At 41.8% G+C, this 22475-nt stretch overlaps 1 protein-coding gene across 7 annotated transcripts in view; it reads right to left on the bottom strand.

Annotated features, from left to right (window-relative positions):
* Positions 1–22475, bottom strand: part of cep112 (centrosomal protein 112) — a 99431-nt gene that overhangs the window by 42129 nt on the left and 34827 nt on the right. For 5 of the 7 annotated variants that reach the window (XM_031312891.2, XM_031312893.2, XM_035996973.1 and 2 more), the window contains 3 exons: positions 13526–13655; positions 10537–10650; positions 5598–5780 (listed from right to left, as the gene is read on the bottom strand). In XM_031312891.2, coding sequence (XP_031168751.1) covers positions 5598–5780; positions 10537–10650; positions 13526–13655 — 427 coding nt within the window. Of the gene's footprint in view, positions 1–5597; positions 5781–10536; positions 10651–13519; positions 13656–22475 lie in introns of all 7 variants that reach the window. The other 2 variants (XM_031312892.2, XM_031312894.2) reach the window with 1 other exon arrangement.

The raw sequence follows: 22475 nt of genomic DNA, 5'->3' as shown, positions 1-22475 counted from the left end.
AAATGGGTAATCAGTTCAGTACATCTTTAACATTAATTTTAATAGGTTCATTATTCTTCTGGTATGCTAATTTGGGAAATGCTTGTGGTTTACGGTCAGATATTAAAGATGTAAAAACACAAGAGGAAAGTCATATGTTTTCCTATCAAAAAAAGTATTAGATGCAGGTGATATAACTATAAACAGGCAAAACATATGACTTGGCAAACATAGGTGTAACTAATAACATTTATAATAGCTGTATTCCATCTAGGCATGCCAGTGCCAGTGCCCTGGTATTGTGCATGTTGGCTTACTGACATGTCTTAAAGGCACGCCTAAATGGAGCAGACCCATAATTAATCTTATTACGGTAGGTACACCTGTGCTTTTCCTGCTATGACAAACTCAAATGATTGCTGTGAGTAATAAAGTTAGCATTACTGTGACAGGTGGAAAACCTTTAGCTTAAACTCTGTTGACCTGAGCTATAAACCTAACTTAAGTCTAGACTTGTTCTACTCTGAGAAGTTTTCATTTTAGGTTCCCAAAACATTTTCTTACCTTTCATTTTAGGTTCACAAAACATTTCCTTACCTTAAACTTTATCTGGCCCTCACACTGACCCTAATTTGACAATTTAACAGAAACAAATGCTGTCATGAAAGTAAAACTGTGTGCTGGAACAGGGGGATATGTAGTCATGCTGTAAGCTCATCTTAAAGCACAGTATGTATATATGTCAAGTGAACAATGTTTTAATATTGTGTCAGCAATATAACTGGCAAATAATTACCTATAAAATAACCCTCATTCCACGTCAAACATAAATAATGTATTATTGTTCAAAATCAGATTTAATGCATGTATCATTGTGTGATATTTGACTGAACTATGCAAAGAAAAAAAGGTAAGAATGTGGTAATGAATGTTTTACTGTTGTTAAAATCCCAGATGTGATGCATGTAGCATACATATTAAAATGGCTTCATGGCTTTAAAGAGAGCATGCTGTAACACTCAACACATCACACAGAGCATCAGTAGTCACTGATGACTTTGCCAATGATAGATCCTTCTGAATGAAAATAATCAGCTGGGTTCTAACATACATACTTAGATGTACAGTACATGGGAAGATGTGATGAAATCATTCAAAGAATCACAAACACAGTGACAAGCCTGCTCAGTGGGATCCGCTACTGGAAATCACTGAATAACAAGACAAGATCCACTTGACGATACCAGATCTCAGGGGCCGAGCATTTGGTAAGTGACAATACACAAGTGCTGAGACAATCAATGTGCACGCTGGTCTAGCTGTCTGCCTTCTTCTCTTCATTGGACATGCTCTAAGCTTTGACTCAGTCTGTCATCACCCTCTTCATTTGACTCATCTTAATCACATACTTGGGATTGAAATGCTTTGAAAAATTGACAGCATCATTATTTAGTCCATCATGGCCCAGAAGAAAGACCTCACAAGACTCTCGCTCTCTCCTATTCTGTTTGAAGTCCAGATGGCGTGTACATTTCCTTTAGAAAAGACTACATTAGTTGGGAAAATAATACCTATAAATTGAGTTTTGAAGAGGAGCTGTTGGGAAAAATGTGAATGATGAGTTTTGCGTAGAACAAACAATTCTGTTGTTTGGCTTCAAATGAATTTATAATGCTTGTCCTAGTTTGTAAAGCCAAACTTTTACTAATGTTCTACAATTGAAAGCCTCACAAACACAAAATGGAATATATTCACAACAAAAGCAACAGTGAAATAGGTAAAATTAAATTTTATAATACAATCTTTACAATTTCACTTTGAGTTTTTTTAACATTAATATGCGTTCCCCCAGCCTGCCTATGGCCCCCCCAGTGGCTAGAAATGGCGATAGGTGTAAACCGAGCCCTGGGTATCCTGCTCTGCCTTTGAGAAAATGAAAGCTCAGATGGGCCGATCTGGAATCTTCCCTTTAAGATAAGGGGAAAGGTTACCTCCCCTTTCTCTGCTTTGCCCGCCCATGAGAAAGACAGCGACATCATGGCTTGAAAACGAGCAAAGCATGGCAGTTGGTCAAGGCCACACCCCCACCCTCCATCTTGCCCCCCCTCTCTCCTCCTCAATAGCATTTAAAGCTACAGACACAAAATGGCACATACTAAGGAAAGCTCATTGTGGGACTGGCTCTAGTGGCTGTAATTCTGCACCAAGGCTGAATTTCGGGAAAGAGACTTCAGATACAGTATTAGGGGACCACTAAGGTCTATATAAAAGCATCCAAAAAGCAGCATGTCATAGGACCTTTAAACATATTTTAACACAAGAGAGGCAAAAAGAAAAAAGGCCACTACATCAGGATTTGGGGTGTGTTCGGGCGTGTTAGAGGGTGTCCTGGTGATAGATCTCAAAACAGTCTACAAAACTCCTTGGTCCACTGTGGGGCATTGATCAGCTGACCGAACAACACAGAACTGGCTGCGGGCAAAAAAAAATTGTATTCTTTTAAAAGAACATTCAGGTCCACAAGGCTGGGAATTGTGTGTTAATCCCCAGAGTCAGTGGGATGCCAACCACACACCAGGCCTTGAATCCAGCGGCTTAATTCTGATTCTTTCATCAGGGATATCATGACAAATAGAAGCCCCAAGTACACAATAGATGGGTCATATAGTCTTCATAATATGTAGCGGCTACACGGCGGGTGAAGCCAGAGTTTCATCTGGTGGGATGAGGACAACGTGTCCCAGTGTGAGTTTTTTTGTTTAAGTTTTTTTTTAGCTCTTTCCTCCAATTGCTGCCTCGACTCATTGGCTCCCCTTCTGAAACGCAAGTCAAGAGTCAGGAATGCTATTTATTAGTGTCCCGCCACATCAAGGGGATGAGCGGGTATTACTCATCCTATGAGTGTGTGACTGACATTTGCTGTTCACTTAGCCAACTTCCGAGCTGCAACTGTCCTTGCACTGATTCCAGGAAGACTGAGAGAAAGTGTGAGAGTCAAAAATAATGAGGCCTGGGTTTAATCGCTACAGCAGGCATTTGAGTTGCCTGTTACTGACATGTCACTTGATGATGATATATTGTCCATCTGACCCATGTGGTGGGAGTGTGTTGTTTGAAAAGTCCTAAGCCTCCCAGAAGCACAAGAGAAATGAAAGAAGAAGCTGTATTATTTGCTTTTACAGGAAGTACTCTATGTTTTCTGTATTGCATCAACAAAATGTTCATTTTCGAAATTCAATTCATATTTTCACAGCTCTCACAGCCCTGTGTTATGCGTGTAGAAGTTTAAGTTTGTAAGTTTATTTGACTAGGACAATGCACATTAATCAATGTTTCTGTAAATGTACCAGTGTTAACCAGTCGGCTAATTTTCAACTGTAGTCTTAATTACCTAGCATGCATGTCTTTATGGTGGGAAGAAACCGGAGCACCTGGAGAACATGCAAACTCCACACAGAAAGGCCCAGAACGACCTGGATTCGAAACCAGAACCTTGTTGCTGTGAGGCAGAAGTGCTAACCACTGAGCCACCGTGCTGCCTAAGAAAGGGTGCCAGTGAGGGCCACGTTGCTATCGGTGTGACAGTACAGAGTTCCTAAGGGGTAAACAACTTTGGTAATGCAACAGTGTTTAATAATAAGTGAATTTGCTCAATGTAAAAAAAAAAAAAAAAAAGAAGCTCATCTTTAATACATGTCTGCTGCTGGTGTGTCAGCTTCTTCATTCGTCATTTTAACAGCACATCCATGGAACAGGGCTCACACAGTAAGTCAAACCAGCTCACATCCCCACCACTTTCAGAAACCTCCCAATGCTGTCCTCCATCTTTCTAAGGCCCTTAGTGAAAATCTTGATTTCTGCCGCTTTAACATCTGACATTCCGAAGGCGTCTGATCCCTACTCAAAATGCTGCACGAGCAAACAGGAACTGAGAATATGAGATGAGCACTGGGGAAGTTTGTTTTCTGTCACCTCCTAAGATTTGACAAACTACATGTCATTTTGACACAAGTAAATCACCATGTTATCAGCAGAAATGTCCTGTTGTGACGGCATCTCCAGAAAACCAAATAACACACTAGCTAGTGCCATCGGTGCAGTGAAAGACATTTTCCAAAAATATTAGACAAGGGAACATTAGAGTGGGAATGAAAATCACGACTTTACCCTTATGTTACACAGTTTCTAGCCTTTTAAAGAAATGGTAGACGCCAACCAGTATAGTAGTATACTGGCGGTATAGGATGGCTTCTATTGGTTTATTAAATAATTTCCTTATTGTGTAACAGAGGTTACAAATTAAGGAATATTTTGACATTTAAGCTAGCAACAGGGGGCAATTTTGAACCTTACTGGGAGCATCCCTTCTAGTTTCATTGTTCACACCTAAAATGTAACATTAACAAAAAATGAAACACAGAAGACAAATTAGTTACAATTTAACAACTTGGGGAGTCTCTTAAGTCGTCAATTATTGTTGCATTTTACAAGAAAAATAGGCTTTTACCTTCGATACAGTGTTGGTAAACACCTTTTCAAAGAAAAAATCCAATTGTTGTTATTAGTGGTAAATGTAATAATCGCTTCAATTCCCCTTTGCCATAAATTATTGTACCTAAACCTAAAATAGTTTTTTCTCCGCCAGTCATTTTGTGTGGGCACTTTTTGTCCACAAATACAACATATGTCTTGCTGGATCCCTGTCTCCAGCTAACGGCCAATAAAAAAAATTCTCTGCATGCTGACAATGTCCATTTCATGAGGAAGCCTGAAGAGTCAAACACATCCCCAGCTGGGGGCTGGTTTGTCAAATGGCTTCCCACAGAGCTTCAAGCTAGCCCAGGCTGGAGAGAGGCGAAGACAGAGCGAGGGGTATGAGATGAAGACCTACTGGTTTGGCTAAATGGTAACAGAACAGACTCAGTGTCAGAGATGTCAATTAATATAGACCCACATGTCATACACTCATAGTGGCCGTCAATGCTGAAATAAGAGAATAGCCAGCGTTTTCCGGAGGGAGATGGCTACCTGCGGTGAGAAGAGAATGCCATGCAGAGATGCACTACGGTGAGAGTACAGGGCGCTTGATGTTGGTCCACAACCGTACAGCGGAAAATAAAAAAAGAAATTCGACCCAGGGTTTTGGAATAAAATCTTGGCGCTCAACAAAACAGATTTCTTCTCCTTCATCTAGCTACCTGTGGTTTCTGGATTTCACGTCTTTACACTTCTATCAAGAAACCCTGCTGCGATAAAAAATAATAAAAACTTTAAAACAGCGTTAGAAGTTACGACTGTGTCATTTTTTTGTTTTTCGTTTGTTCCTTCTTTTTTTAAACTTTTTCTTACGCATAACATTTTTTTTTAAATAGCAATATCTAAATGTTTCCATACACTCACACCAGATACACGGCGATCTATAAAATGATTTACACCAAATATCAATATATCTGTCTTGCTTCAAGTCAAAAACAAAAAAACAAGTGTCTTGACCCGCTGTGCTTTTGAAACCCCAGGAAGACGTCAATGGGCAAAATACAAAATGGTTGTCCACGGGAGAGCGGTGGGTCAGCATGTGTATATGTGTGTGCAAACGTGGATCAGTGGAGACCCCCTACCTGGGCATCGCGCTTCCTCCACTCCTGGGTGTGCTGTTGATGCTGTTGCAGGGTTGCCCTGGCCTGTCTCTCCAGGCTGCTCACCTCCCACTGGCGCTCCTGGACCAGGCTGTCCTTTTCCGCGCTGTGCTGCTGCTGTTGCCGCGTCCTCTCTTGCTCGTACTGCATGCGCTGCTCAGCCATCTGATTGGACAAGCAGGCAAAGAGAGACTTCATCAGCCAACACACACTCAGAGCAATCCTGTCGTCATGACAACTTGTCCATCCACCGATCCATTCATCCTTTCTTCGTCCTATTCCTTAAACCCCTTCCCTCCACCTAGAACACCCATGTGCCCTACCAATTTGGCGAAATTGGTAGTAAGGTGGGAAAAAAGCGGAAAAAGTTTCTCCGCTTCCTCACATTGTCAGAGGATGACATGATGTGATGTGTTTACATCTGGCTTGTTCCCCCGCCCTCCCACCTCTACTGCCAATTGTATATAGCGGCCCTCAATGTCCCCTGCTCTCTTCAAATCTGTCCCCCTCGCCCTATTCTGCCACCGGCATATAAAAGAGCAGCTAGTTTGGGCTATGCATGCAAGCTGGTAGGGGTTAGCCATCTGGCTGCAGTAACTACCCAATGCCCCATGCTATGCGCCTGACAGCATGCGAAAATCGGCTTAGGCGATGACTGTGATGATCATTATAAACGCAAATCAGAAAAAAAAAAACTTAAGACGGAGACAGCAGAAACCTTGAGGAGAACCGCCAAGATGCTAAAAGATTCTTGATACTGCTTTTACCTGTAATGATATTCTCAGGATTAATTTAACCAATTTCAAATCCATTCATGACATTAATCAATCAATCAATATCAGTTTCCATGTTTTCACAATTAATGGGATTATGCTCAAGCAGCAATTAACCAGGCTGCTATCATTGGAGTTCATGCTGCTAATAAAGGATATATGAAGTCAGAGTATAGCAAGGAAGTCAAGGAGCTGTATGAACCAAACAACATGAAGGCTTGCTTATTCTATAAACATACAGTAGACTTTAGTCTCACTGGAGTTACAACCAGAGACCTGCAATAAAGTAGAGGAAAATAAAACACTTCTAATGGGACACAAAAACCCAATTTTTCAGGGCTTAATCATCCTGGCAGCTGAAGCAAGTCTGTATCCCAGCATGACTGTGAGCGGCGTCACCTGCTGAGAGGTGAGCATTGGCAGCAGAGCTCCCAGCCCAAGCCCCCAAGCCTTTCCCAGGCTCTGTTCCCTTCCCACTCCCCCATGGCGGGGGGACGAGTGACCCCCACACCATCCCGCCGTGCAGCCCCAACCGGAGCCTTGAAAGGACAGCAGGGGCCTGGGGCCCATTCGCATCCCTGCTTTGAAGCTAATCCCCTGCACATTGTGCTTGACGGCACCCTACCTGGCCTGCCAGAGAAGCGGAGATCCACAGCCTCTATGCCTGGTGCCTTCTCTATCCCCGGCCCTATCTTCGGACGTTGCGTGCTATTCAGAGCAGGTGATGAATGAGGGGCTATCTACAGGAAGCCGGATCCCATCCCCAGCACTGAGAGGAAGTCTACAATGGACACTTTATTTTGGCAGCCAAGAATTTACCCCTCAGGTTTGGAGAGAGCTTTGCTAAATGCCCTCTGAAACGGGCAGTGGGAAGAATTATAGCTGGATACAAATATTATTTATCTGTGAGGCGCACACACACACACACACACACACACACACCATTTTTCTAGTTCATCATAAAATACCACAAAGCTCCATTAGACAAACACTATGCAGAATGTGGGCAGCATCTTCCACATGCTGCCACTGATGATGCTGATGTTGGTCTACGGTGCATTCCATACACAGACAAATTTGCACCGCCTTCATTTTCCATAATAAATAGACACAAATGAGATCCACAGCCAGAATACGTTGTCCCACAGGGATAGTCAGATGCATACAGCAGCACAAGTTACAGCTGACAGACTGATAAGAAGGCAATTGCTTCAAGAACTCCCCAGCAGGACATACTGCAACAGAAATTGGGGAAGGACGTCGTGGTTTACTGTTCGCTCCTGTTTAGAGTCTTGGGCCATGGGGGGTTTTGGAGGAAAGAGGGTATCTGAGGTGAAACGAACATGAAGAAATGGGCAAGATAGATCCATTGTGAGAAAAACAGCCACAGAAAAAGACGGAGAGGAGATGACAGAGAGCAGACCCAGCAAGAAGCCTGGTTGTGACATCACGTAGCGCCAGCGTGCAGCGGAGGATGCTGGGTGCTGCGGTTCTTAAAGGGACCGGCTTGGCGTTTATAAGAGAAGACTGAGTCGGTTATGGCACAGCTTGGTGCCACAGATACAGAGTGAGTTGGGTGTTACTGCACAGCACGACTCCAGTCAGCCTGGCCTGACATGGTTCTGTGTGTGTATGTGCAGGACAGTGAGGTAATGGGCTTCTTTCAGCTTCTTTCAGGGGGGGGGAAGGAGGAGGGTGTAGAGGAGAGTTGAACAGAAGCCCTATCTGGTCTCAGCAGGGGAGGCTGGGGTGAGTGTGGGAGGGGAGGGAGAGAGTGAAGAAAGACAAACCCCTTATTCCTCACTGTAGCTTTTGATTTGAAGATAGCCAGTGAGGGGCCGTGGTAAAGTATGTCCACAAACGTGCATGTCTGTAAACTAGACTCTTTTATTATCTGTTGTCCCAATCTACATCTGAAGAATGAAGCTGTTTAGGTTTCCCTTAACTCTCAAGGGCAAGTCTCTAAACCAGCCATCTGACCTCACTACATCACTCCAATGTCAAGAGGCAGAGCTCTGTCAAGACAATGACGTCCAGCTGCCAGGAGTGTCAGCTGGAAAAGAACTCCTTCATACATAGTTCCCTTTTTAAAGTCGCATTGAAGTTGCCCTTGAGGGAATGTTCTTTTGTGTGCATCTGAATGGGCAAACTTGACCCCTGCAATCTTGTGACACCAATCTCTCTGGAGTGGAGGCACAATTCACACACACATGCAGGCGTGGCTGATTGGGTACACACAAAGTACTCGTGGTCATGCTTGTGTGTGCGCAAAAACACAGTATTCAGAATGTACACACAACATAAAACGATTGTGCTCACAGTAACTCGAATAATCACACGTCTTCAAGTGCGTACAAATACATTTCCTTTCTTTCTTTCTCTACCCTTCTAACTGTGTAGCTAATGTCACCAGCACTCACATCAACATCATCCCAAAGACAGGCCCTTCATCTTTATATGTTTTTATCTTCAAGACAAAAGCCTGCCTGATGTGCTGCTAACCCTATGTAGCTGGCTTCAACTGTCAACTGCACCCCCACTCTCCGTAGCAGCAGACGATAATCGTCACTTCAATATTTTCTGCAACGCTTTGATTACTTACCTGTTTTTTTCCATGAGATGGAATTTATGATTTGTCAGAACAATATACTGTTGTTGGCACTCAAGACACCGATAAATTCTCAGTTACTGGATCAATTATAGAGGAATGAAAATGTCTTTTGGATATACAATCTGTTTAACAGTTTATGCGCCATTGTCTGCTTTCTATGACAGCAATAACTAAAAACATGCATTTTCCACTTTCCCCAGTTAAACGTTTTTCGTGGATACATCATAAACCCAATTTAATCTTTAAAAAGTGTGATTTCCCCCCCATAAGCATCATTATAATTACAAACACAAGTGTCCAGTCACGGAGCAAATCAATAACGGACAACCATTTCTCCACACCTTGGAAAATAACACTGGCCTTCTATCCTTCATTTCTAACTATCTACAGCAAATTACATGTGGTGTGAACTCCATCTGGCCTGGAAATGAGCGTTAGTATGCTTATTAAGGGACAGGTGGAGTGCTAGTTTGATGGCTGGAAATCAATCATGTTGTGGATACAGATGGAATATAGAGACGCTACACCAGTTTGTGCTGCACCCTCTTAATTCTTCTTTATTTAAAGGAAGATATCGGGATATATGAATGTACTGCTGCATGATGATGATGATGAGCAAAATAACATTCCCGATTATTCTGCCCGATGTTGTACTCGTGATTACACCGAGTTGTGAAGCCATTTAAAGGCATTCGTATCTTATATACAATTGTAATATGAATGTGGGAATTCACTAGTACACAAAAAACATTTGTTTGAGCAAATACTCCACTATAGTTGCACACAGGTTACACAAAGAAAGAAACACAAAAAGGTAACTGAAGATAACACTCTCTAAACACTGCCTAAAGTGGTAAGATTAGATTTTAGATTAAGGTACACATCCTTTATGGCTGAAATATTCAGTCACATTGCCAAAGATAAAAATCACCACTAGCAGGCTGGTGAGATTAAAGTGAAATTTAAGTAATAGAAATAGAGATTATGCTCCCTGTTGCCTCCAATGACACTTGCTGCCTCCGATAATATCCATTTCTGTGGTTTAATTGAATCCAATGCTCTACAAGATATGTCCTCCTATCAGCAAGCTGGATTTCAATGAGTCGTGAAAATGGTTTCTAGACTCCTAATCGAAGAAGAGTGACAGAGATGCGAAGATAAAGGGACCAAGCGCCTGCTGTGCAGATTGCATTAGTTTTCAACTGGAAACGTTTAAGATATGTAATGCGCCGCAATCCAAGCTTAATCTAAAGCGTCTCCCTTATCATGAGAAATTAATCAGGTGGAACAGATGGGGAGCAATAACAAGACTATTGCAAATGGATGTCAGTCCCCTTGGCTGGCTCCAGCTGCCCAAGTGTTCACCGATAATAGAGAAAAGATAACAATGTGGTGATGATGAGAGAAGCAAGAGGAGAATTCTTTCCCCTGGCTTCATCATGAGCAGAGAAGCAAGGCAACCGTTCACACATGGAGATACAGGTATAGACAAACACACTGTAGACAGATGGACAGAAAGTAACAGACTCTTACAGACCTGCTGCTCATATTTCTGTCTGAGTGCATCAAGTTGCTGGGAGAACTCTTTGGCCTGGTTCTCCCTGAGAGACTTGGAGCGGATCAGGTCCTCGTCGACCTTCTGCATCTGGAGCCATGAGAAGAAGAAAAAACGCAAAAGACTGCAGACAATTCAACATTTAAATACATAAATTATAAAATGTGTGTGTAAAACATTTAGGCTGGGTCCACGATCTGGAATACATTTATGTTGCTGAAAAGCATACATAATATGCGACTCAAAATCTCATATTTCAGAAGATTGGACATACATCTTTGTTCAACATTCTGCTATATTGCAGCATACGTACAACAAATCTAACGCATGCGGAACTTGCAAGATACCACCATGCATCTGCAGCAGAGTGATGCCACTGTAACATCTTTCTTTTAATTTGAAATTAATGAATTGCCATTGGGAAAAATATGTGCATCCCTTTATGTGTGATCTTATTGTAATGATATTGTAATAACAGCACATCAATATATTAACCTATTCATCAAAGTATGATATTATAATTAACATTAAATATGTAATACCAGTAGTTCACATCAAAATTCACATATTCAGGCACCCAGATAGCTCAGTTGGTAGAGCGGGCGCTCATATATAGAGGTTTACGCCTCGACGCAGCTGGCCCGAGTTCGACTCCGACCTGCGGCCCTTTGCTGCATGTCATTCCCCCTCTCTCTCCCCTTTTATGTCTTCAGCTGTCCTATCACAATAAAGGCCTAAAATGTCCAAAAAACAATCTTTAAAAAAAATTCACATATTCACAGTTGAATATGACGCAGTGAGAAAGTCACAAGCTTCTGCCTCTTTGAGGACTTTGTTTTTCTGAAAACAATAAGAGATATAATATCTATGCTTTTCATCTTAACTTCCTTGCAGCCAATCACTTTCATATTTACTGTTAAGGTGACGACAACCAAATCAATTGTAAATGTAATTTACTAAAACTCCTCTGAATCAGGGCTATGCTGTGTGTAACGCTCACGAAATGCTAAATGTGTTTTGATTAATCCATTTAAAATGCTGAAGCCTCCTTTGAACTATGCACGCAACAGAGATTTGATTCCGTGTGGTGCTTCTTTTTTCCCCATCCAAAATAGGGCAGACTCTTTCCTTTAAGTGAAGCCTAAAAGTGGGATGCTGATTTTAAAATGAGAGAAAGACAGATAGAGGAAGAGAGCGATACAGATAATCCATTAAGATACAACACCGTCTGCAGACAGAGAGAGGGAGAAGATGATGAGAGGAAAGATGGAAGGATGAAAAGAGAGAGTAAAAAACTTCTACGACATTAAAGCCTTTGCAGGAGAGCGTGATGGAGCGATGCATAAGTGGGGTGGGGAGAGAGAGAGAGGATGACAGGGATGCAGAAGAGACTGCTCCTCTCTTAGCTTTGATGTGGGCTGGGGATAAAGTCAGATTGGAGATTGGGATGCCAGGGGCTCAATGGGAAAACAGGGAACGAGCATGAGATGGAAGGATGAGAACAGGAGTAGGAAGAAGAAGAGGAAAATACGGCAAAACAGACATTTTCCAAGCAACGAGAGAAGATATCACTTCTCACCATAGTAAAAAAAACACATGGAGCCTTGTATTCAAGAAGCAGGAACAACCAAGAAAGCAAACCAAAGTTCTCTGTCTGTCACGTTTTAGTTAGTGTGCTTTTTTCCTAAGGGGTCTTGAATACGTTTTTTCACTTGAAAGGCAAAAGATATCTGAGGTTTAGGTTTCTGCCTTCTTTAGGTTTCGTATGCAAGCAGCACAAACATTTTAAATTTACTCTGGGGAAAAGTTTGCTCTGTGTGCCCACAAACATGACAAAGTATAGACTTGACTCCCACCCAACTCTCTCGTTTTCTTACACTACACCATACCAATATGCCGAAAAACAAGACTTGCTAAAAACTTGCTAATCTCCCGAACATGTCGCCCTTCATTCAGGACCACACTCAGTGCTGCCTCGTCAATACAGCGCACACACCAGCCAGGCAGTTCAGTTAGCACAGCGGGATGTAAATGCAACTCTATACGAGTATGATAAACTGTAAACAGCAGCGACAAAACTGATGGCAGTGACTGGGTCTGTGTCTATAACTGTAGCAGGCTACTGGATTGAGAAATTATGCCCGGGGCAACAGTAGGCCTCATCAACACACACACAGACACACACATAGCAAAAAAAAAAAAAAGCTTAACAAAAACGCCTATAGCCAAACTGTCTTGTAAGACAGCATCTGAAGTTTACAGCTGAGCGCGTATTGATTGGAGAACTCTCCCAATAAGCAGCAGCCCACGCTGTGTGAAGTGCTAATTGTGAGGCTGGCCTGTTGTACTAATTAGTCTGGCGGCTTAATAGGAGTGACCCATTCTTCATCGAAACCCCACCATCCCACATCACCCCCACTGAGAGGAAGTGAGGTCAACGTGCGATAGCAGAGTAATAAATGCAGCTGCTTAATGAGTAGGATAATAAATCATGTTGTTCATTTGGGATGACTAAATGAGTGAAAATGGCCTGGGGATGATAATGTTCTTTTTTTTTTGTCTTTCAGTATAGGAACAGTTGAAGCGGAAGTGAAGAGGAGGAATTTAAGCGCAGCCAGTGTTGCATCTGTGGTCAGGCTGTGTCTCTGCAAATACAAAATGTGTGTGTGTGCATTGTCTTGGTTACCGCCTGTGAAACAGCAAACATGAGAGAGTAGGAACACAACAGGAAAATGTACAAATGTGCATGAATATTAGAGACTGAACTTGAAGTACAGCATGTATACATATAATAGAATGTGTAGTACAGATGTGAATGGATACTGCTTTGTGTGAGCGAATATACTTTGTGCATTCAATGCGAAGTGTGTTTTATGCTTTTCTGTGTGTGTGTGTGTGTGTGTGTGTGTGTGTGTCTAAGCGCCTTCCACCAGCGCCTTGTTTGCCTTGAATGTGTGTATCAGACCTGAATTTTCATTTCAGCATAGGTCTTCTCAGAGCTCAGCTCCACCTGTTTCTTGAACTGCTCCAGTGCCATATCTGCCTGCTGGATCTGCTGCCTTTGGCTCTCCCTGGCTCTGTCCAGCTGGCTCTCCATCTCCCTTTAAACCCAACCAAACACACATACACACAGAAATGAATATCTGGAGAAATGCTTTGTCAAGAAAGCAAGTGACCTTTATTATTTTTATAGAACTTTCAAAACAGTAGTTAAAAAGTGCTTTCGAGAAGGAAGAAAAGAGAGACAACAGAACGATGGATGAAGAAAAGCATTTTCCTTTTTTACCCTTTTATTAGAAAGAGCAGAGTGAAGAGTGATGAGAAAGTCACTTTAGAATACAATTCTTCAGTATCTATCACCTTAAATATCTTTGTGTGTGTGTGTGTGTGTGTGTGTGTGTGTGTGTGTGTGTGTGTGTGTGTGTGTGTGTGTGTGTGTGTGTGTCTTCCATGCCAGTACGCTGCTGCTATTGCTGGCAAATGTCAGGTCACAGAGCTGCGGGCTGAATGGATTGACAGGCATACTGAGAGGGACAGCCTCATACTGAGAGCTGTCAGCGCCCAGCCCAGCGGCCCAGCCACGACATCATATACAGCAATACCAAGCAGCTGTCAAGTCAAACCCACGAAGGGTGTGTGGGGACAGGAGTGTGTTTTCGGGGTGGATGGAAAAAGGGTGAAAGAACGACAGAAGTGAAGGGAGAGTATGAGGGTGTTATTATTGTAAACCACCTGAGAATTTACATGTTGAAATATACAGTCAGACAGCGAGCACATACTAATGTCCTGAACCTAATTTCACCAATAGATGGTTACAAAATGTGTACGTCAAAAAATAGTATCCATAAAAATAAGATTTGAGGTCCAACTACCTAATTTACTAAGATGATATGACAAATAAATGTCTGGCTCTATAATGCCCTTTTATATTCATAACTGATGAGCAAACTCTGTAGTCACGCACAATGACACACATGATTTGTTTTTGACTTGGACCCAGCCCTGACTATGAGCAATCATGTCAACATGCGTTCACATCCCACATATTTTAAATAGTAGATTAAAAATCTGTATAATACTGTAGTTAAAAGTTTACTGTAAATCATTTTGTATTTTTTTTAATAAATAATATATGCCTGAAGACATAGAACATTATCTAAGACATTTAACAAATACATATACTCATCTATTTTTTTTTATTATCATGTACCCGTACATATAGTCTGGATAGAACTATGTACAATAAATATTTGTATGTTCCCCCACAGACTAGCATCCAACCAAAATCTAATAAAATACAATGAATGTCTTTTCATAAATACTGAATTTTTTTTTTTTTTTTTAAATCCTCGCTGGGAGCTACATTGAGGATAACTTTATGAAACTGGAGTGGTTTGATAAAAAAATGCATGTTTTTAGACCAACTGTTATACATTGCTCTAAATCACAAAATCATTAAGAAATCCTGTAAAATAACTTAAATAAACTTGTAGCACTCCGGTCCCTGCCATATTCATATCTGGTATATGGTAATAATTTTACAGGTGAACCTCATTGAAACTTTAGCACAAAGTGAAGACTTTTTTCTAGACAGCAAAGAAGACACAACTGCTATGCAGCTTCTAGTTTACTACAGCAGCTACTGAAAGTTTCCAAGACCCTTCTTCTGATTAATGCAGAGATGACAATGTTAGGAAGAGAATATAACTAGCTTTTTACAGTGTGTGGTGTGTACAGTACTATGCCCATGTGTGGCTGTGTGACGGTGCGCTTGTCTCCTGCTCCCTTGTACATGAATGCTCATTGTATGTATAATTATTCCCCGTGGACGGACAGGCAGGAGGAAGAATTAATTTTTGGCCGGTGGGTGGGATATTAAACCAATTATGAGAACAAATACGACGAAAGTACAACAGGCACATAACGGGTGGTGGGGGAGGACTGTTTTTCACACATTTATCTGTATTTCACATAGCAGCACTGTCAAGTGTGTGCATTAAAATTCATTCAAGGATATGGTCCATTAACACAACTGTGTCACACTAACACCTACAAAAACAAACTATATGTAGAGAAAACTATAGTCTTTGCCTGAACACACACATTTACAAAATTAGCCTTTTGTTAAGTGATTAATCCCTTACCATAATCAAAGCAACAACTTTATAAAGATAAAATGAAAAAAAAAAGAAACACAGAAAGACAGAGGAGATTAAAAACAGCAAAACAAGAAAAAAGGCAAAGAACAGAAGCAGAGGATTGAAAAAGGAATGTGCAAGCTTTCTCTCCTCCTTATAGTGTTCTGTCTCTTTGTAATTTTGGTCTCTCTCATGTCGGACATCAAACGACAAAGAAATTGTTTTTTTTTTCTCTCCCAATTTTGTGTACTCTGTAATTATTAATCAGTCTCGTTGCATGACTGCCTTCCGGGCGCAGACAGACACAAAAGGAAATGTGGAGAGACTAAGATGGAAAAGGAAAGAGAGGAAAAGATGGAAAAGAGGATGTCACAGAAATAGCAAGTTTTTTTGAAACTTCCAAGGCTGAGCAGAACTGAATTGGGTGTGTGTCTAGCTCGAGAGACGACGGAGCTTTTGTGTGTGTGTGTGTGTGTGTGCGTGCACATGCGTACATATGTGCCTTTGTTCATGAGCCACAGTCGCAAACTCTGTGTGTGACTGACAACTCTACTCAAGGAATGCACTATGACTAAGTTGGAGCTGGCTGCTGGACCTATATCTCTGAAGATACACCGGAAAAGTCACTGCAGCTAACTTCAAGTATGTGACACATTGAAACATATTATGCTCTATAGCTGGAGAGAGCAGGTGAACACATGGCACCATCAGCGATTCCTCTGAGAATAACTGTGTGTGTGTGTGTGTGTGTGTGTGTGTGTGTGTGTGTGTATGTGTGTGTGTGTGTTTCCCTGTGTGTGTGTGGTCACTAGAGCGGTAGACAGTGTGTCACCATCAATAACAGAGCAATGAGGGTGAGATGAGAGGACAGAGAAAAAGAGTCAGGGAGGCCTGGCAGGGAGAAACAGAGGGTAAGGAAGGAGAGGGGTGCCAGCGCCAGGGCGGCCCGTCAGCTTTAAATGGATCTCTGGTCAGAAAAGTGGAAGGAGAGGAGGCTCAAATTAAAGATGTGCCTTCTCTAAAGAGGAAGTCCTCTCATCCCTCAATCCTAACGGCTGTTTAAAGGGGAGGACGACAGGGAGGAGAGGAGAGAGGAGTGTTTGTGCTAGAAAGGGTGAAAGAGCTTCCGCCATCCAGCCGCCTGGCAGACAGGAGGGGTGCAGAGGGTGCCGGCGTTTTCCGGGCTGCCCTAACCACACAACGCCACGTGCCGCCTGTGTGCGAGTGTGCACCACGTGCTGGATATACAGAGACAAGGAACTTACTGTATGTAAACATTTATATAAATGTACACGTAATACAAGAGTACACATTAAAGTCAATGCAAACAGACGCAAGTCTAATTTCTTATGCAAATATTCTTTTCATGTAAGCAGAGTATTTAAGAATTGAATGGACTGTGATGTGGGTGGAGCCGCGCATGGAAAAGACTGACAAACAGACTAGAATGCACGCTTGCATGCGGATGCCTCTGGTCTCTAGTATAAAAAGACAGAGGGAGAGTGTGTGTACACGTGGTGTGTGCGCAAGTGCATGCGAGCGCCCGCGCATCTGCGTCTGTGAGCTCATCCAAACGGAATGATAACGAACCCACAGACACATCAAAGTGGCCTGAAAAAAAAATGAGGGAGCACATAAAAAGAGAGAAAATGCAAAACAAAAAAATAAAACCGAATTGGTTTTCATCCCAAGAGAAAGAGAAAGGGAGAGAGAGGGGGAAGGAGTTAAAAAGAGAGAGTAGAAAACACAATCATTGAGCTTGAAGGCTTTAAAACTGCCTACAAATGTGGCCTGTTTTGAAACAAAATGGCCACATAGGTAAAAAAGAAAGAGGCATCGCGTTATTATTATCCATCTCCCAGAGTAGCATCAGTGCACACCAGTCACCTGGCTGCTTGCAGGGAACAGTTGCCGCACTAGTATTGCTACCAGCCTTTCTTAAAATAAGTCAGCATTACACAATTGCTAACTCTTAAAAATACCTTCATGTGCTTTGTGCTACATTTTCAGTATTTATACCAGTCCCATAGATTTAGAGCTGAAACGATTAATCAGTTAGTTGATCAACAGAAAATTAATCGGCAACTATTTTGATAATCAAGTAATTGCTTAAGCCATGTTTTAAGCATGCCACAAATTCACTGGCTATAGCCTCTGTTTCGGTTCCAAATGTGAATATTTCTGATTTTCTGACATTTCTGTCTTCTATGACAGTAAACAAAATATTTTCCAGGAGTTTTGCACTGGTTGTCGGTCAAAAAAGACAAATGGAAAGACATATGAAGACGTCACCTTGAACTCAGAAGCAGCCGAAATAGACTTTCTTTCACTGTTTTCTGACATTTTGGGGATCAAATTATCAATCGATTAATCAAGACAATAATTGGTGGATTAATAATTAAATTAATCATTAGCTACAGCTCAACATAGATTCATTTCAAAGAGAAGGTCAAGAATAGTGTTAGCCGCAGATCACTGGACGTGGCAGAAGGAAAGGGGCTTAGTGCCGTGCTGAAGTGTTGGAGGACATGACAGATGACATTTCAACTCATCTATAAACAGTCTCATATGACGCTCATGCTCTCTCTACACTGGGGAAGAAAGCAGTGACTTTCCCTCGTGCTGTTTAGTGTGGGCGTCGGTTCTATTTCTAGAATGCACGCGTTTTCGGTGCGGCTCGAGCTGCGCCTGAGACATGCGTGTCACGCAGGCAGTGTGTAAGCTCTAACTTGTTAACATGGGAGCCGAAATATAAACGGACACGCCACGCAGCTGACATGCTCACGCGATGCAGCCAGTGTGTAGCCGGCCTAAGGAGAGAGAGGGATGAAGAGGGATCTGGTGCAGCCCAGGCTGACAGAACCACTATGTGGGCGGATAAACATGTCGGTAGGACAGAAGAAAAAGACATAATACACATCTGTCTCGTACTTCAAAACTGCTCTGGATTTTAGTTTGTTTCAAGTTATTTAATATTTCTACACAACTCATTCTTTACGAAAAGAGAAGACCTTACTCATGACATGGTTTGGAAACAGGGATTTTCTTCTCTTCGCTGTGCATTCAGATGCTATTTGGCTTCATTAATTATGCAGCCTACAGCATAATATGCTAAATCAACTAGGCACGAGTCCCTGAAGTAAACATACTGTATTTGCATATGTCAAATATTATGCAATGGAAAATTAAGTTGGAGGCTTTTTAACGAAAGAATGAAAGCCCTAAAGAAAATCTATCACGATTGAGTTGTTTCAGCACAGAAATTAACTGTAATAATTCATAGTGTCAGTGCATATTTGTAAGTAAGATAGCTTTATGTAAAAATTTGATAATCACGTAGGCATTTAACATCATTACACCATAATATGGAAGTGTCACAATATCAATCAGGCGCACGTATTTAGTGATACGAGACACTATGATGAACAGATATGACAAATTATAGCTGAATAACTAGGATACCAGGATACCAGGATAACTATTAAGTAATTTTCCTGAGTAGAAACTTATTATCTGCCCATTTAATTCAATATTCACAGAGACTAAACACTGCCTAGACTTGCTCCATTAGACATTCCTGCAGTGATAGCAGATGGTAAGCTTAGCCCTACTCCCCTATTCACTTGGAGCCCTAATACTTCAACAAACAGCTTTTATAGTTGATATTTGACTTTCTTGATTTTTATGGGGTTTTCATTTACCTATACTTATTAATTCAAGTATTATTAAAACAAGCAAGAGTATCTGAAGATGTAACTGTCCTTTACCCCTGACAAGCTTGGCTATGGGAGTTAAAGAGCTCATTCTAATTTCGCTTTTGTCAGGTCTGTGGTATCGAACTGGCGCTTAACCCATCCCTATCCTCCGCTTTCAATGCAGTTGCCATGGGAGTAAATATTGAGCCCCGGTGAAGCTTTTCAATATTCAGGATCCATACCTCCACCTGCTCCTGCACCTCAACACTAACTGGGGTTGCAGGCTGCACAGCCTCTGCTCAGCTACCTCTGGTCCCTCTCCGGACCACCACCACCCCTGCTTCCCTTCATCCCTCCTGTCATGGGATAGGAATGCTGAGAAAGATAAGACCACTTCAAAGCCACACAAAGATGTAGGGTATGCATGTGCATACACACAAACACAAAATAACATGAAAGACCATACTGGACGCATCCTACACCTTTAAGAGTACTAGGGCACTTTCTCATGCAAGCATGTGGGCATGCATGCACAAACACTAGGAAAGAAACAATGACACACAGACCTAACAGACAGGCACACACACTTAATACCCCACTAAAATAAAATGTTTCCTTGTCTCAAGAGCTGAACTACTTATTAAATCAAACAGTAGCCTGGTGGTGGGCTGTGTGAACACAAAACACATGAAATTCAAACAATTGCAGAAAAGCAAGAAACTATAATTAGGGATGAACAGGATTATGACTGAAGGAATGAGTTGGTGTAAATTATACACACCATGACACATCCCAGCCATGACAGCATGAGTGTGAGCACAGGTTTGGACAGCCAGTGTGTAGCTTCTCATGAAGGCAAGCACGCTTTCCCTGCAGCTGCCTACTGCAGACGCTGCCTCTGCCACTCCAAACTGTAAACGATCAAACTGAGCAGAAGTTGCTGCTGAGACACAGTCAAGAGTTGCTACAACCCTGCACCACACCTTAGCAGGCACATGGTTTTGATGAAGCCAGTTGGGTGCCAAGCGGCAGGAAGGAGGACTGGAATGGTACGAGGGAAAGCATAGAAAAAAAATATATGACAGCGGCTTCATGGGGAAAGAAATACCATAATCTAGATATAAACCAGCTGTTTTCTTTTCTACTTTAAACATTCAGGTGATTTTCTGATGTTTTTAAATTGTGATTTGGAGGTCAGTGTTGCAAAAGCAGGCAAGCTGTTCCCCAGATGAGCTTCCTCTCCCTCTTTATTCCCCCTCTGTGGTGCATCTCTCCATCTCTATGCTAATGCCCTGTAATGATCTGAGGCCCGTTGGGATGAAAGAAAAGGAGAGAAACTTGTTCTCTGCACAGCTTTGTAATGCTTTTTCTGTTGTTGTTGCTATAGTAACACAGACCTGGAACTCAAATTGACGCAGCAATGCTTATTTGCATGGCAGGATAGGGTGATTTTTCTTTTCATACTGGAAAGAAAGAGTGGGTGTAAGCCATGGAAAGAAAGGGGTGTGGATAACAGCTATATATGCTGCATACGAACAAACATAAACATTACTGACAACACATTTATCATCAGCTGTAGAAGTATTATTATCAAATATTAAAATAAAAATAGTTATTAATAGATCTATGCTGATATACTTTTATCAGTAGATTGTGTGGATCAACAAACATACCGGTAATAACAAAGAGCACATACAGTACCAAACATTATCTGGCACATGGAGGGCATGTTGAGCAGTTGTACTTGTTTAATTTCATCATCCATCCTCCCATCTTTACACACACACACACACACACACACACACACACACACACACACACACACACACACACACACACACACACAGCATGCGGTCTTGCTCTGACTTTGAAGTTCTCCTGGATCGCCTTTAAAGGCCGTCAGTGTTGCCACGACAGCAGGCAGGTAGACTATGACTGCTTGTGTGTGTGTGTGTGTGTGTGTGTGTGTGTGCGTGTGTGCATGCATGTGCGTTTGTGTGTGTTTAGCCTGAGTACTTAATTAGCTAAAAGCCTGATGGGCCACTTTCCTCTTCTCAGTGTTTAACACTAAACGAGGGAATGACTGGCTTGTTACTGATACTAACAACAAGGATAATTTATGCACAAACAGATCTGTCTGCTGTGTTTAAGCTTGTCCTCTGTTGCCGGGCTGACAATGACAAGCGCAAACAATAGGCAGGCACAACCATCAATGTCCCTTTGCGATCTTTACGCTGAATACTAAACTGCTAAATTTGTTTTGCACTGACATAAACACAAAGGAACAGTAATAACAACCATGTCCTACAGCTTAATACAATTTGTTATTCACTAAAATTAGTTATCCTTGATTTTAGAGGCCACTTAAAAAGTGTTTGGCTAAGACACAAAGTGCCTTGGGTTATTGATTAGGACCAAAGCAAAAAAAGCAAATACAGACAAGCTCAACCTATTATTGCCTCTGATTGCCATTATATATTGTGACAAACAGTTGAAAACCTATCAAGAGAGCTGATGGCACTGTGACTGGCCTTGGATGTGTGTATGGCTGGAGCAGCTGAGGTTGTTGAATGGGCGTTGTGTTTAATTGTGTAGAACACATTCCAGTTTCCCCAGGGAAACTGTAATCTGCTTGTGACCAAGAAATGTGGTCCTGCATTAGATTAAGTACCCAGTGGAATGTAATGCCTGGTTGACTGGTTGGTTGGAGTCTGTGGAAGTCTGGGGGCTGTCAGCAGAGTGTGTGTAGTTCTGAAGGGAAGGGAGTGATAGAGCTAGAGGGTGAGAGTAGGAAGCCGAGGTGGAGGTAAAGACTGATGGGGAAACTGAAGTAGGTCTCCACTTTTAGGGCAGTTAATAGGGGTGGGACAATATGCTTTTGTCCCGATTCGATTCCTTTTGCGATACATGGGTGCCGATCGATTTGTATTGCGATTTTCATTTATTGTGATTCTAGAAGTATTGCGATTCGATAGTATTGAGTATTGCGATTTTCTTTTCCTTCTTTAAGAAAAACAAAAGTTCAATAATACACTTCTAGAGATAGTTACATCATGAGACATTTCTAAAAACTAATTGTTTTCTAAGA

This window comes from Sander lucioperca, chromosome 21 (assembly GCF_008315115.2).
Source record: "Sander lucioperca isolate FBNREF2018 chromosome 21, SLUC_FBN_1.2, whole genome shotgun sequence".
NCBI lineage: Eukaryota > Metazoa > Chordata > Actinopteri > Perciformes > Percidae > Sander > Sander lucioperca.
The sequence above is the reverse complement of the archived record's forward strand: the minus strand, read 5'-3'. Positions and strand labels throughout refer to the sequence as shown.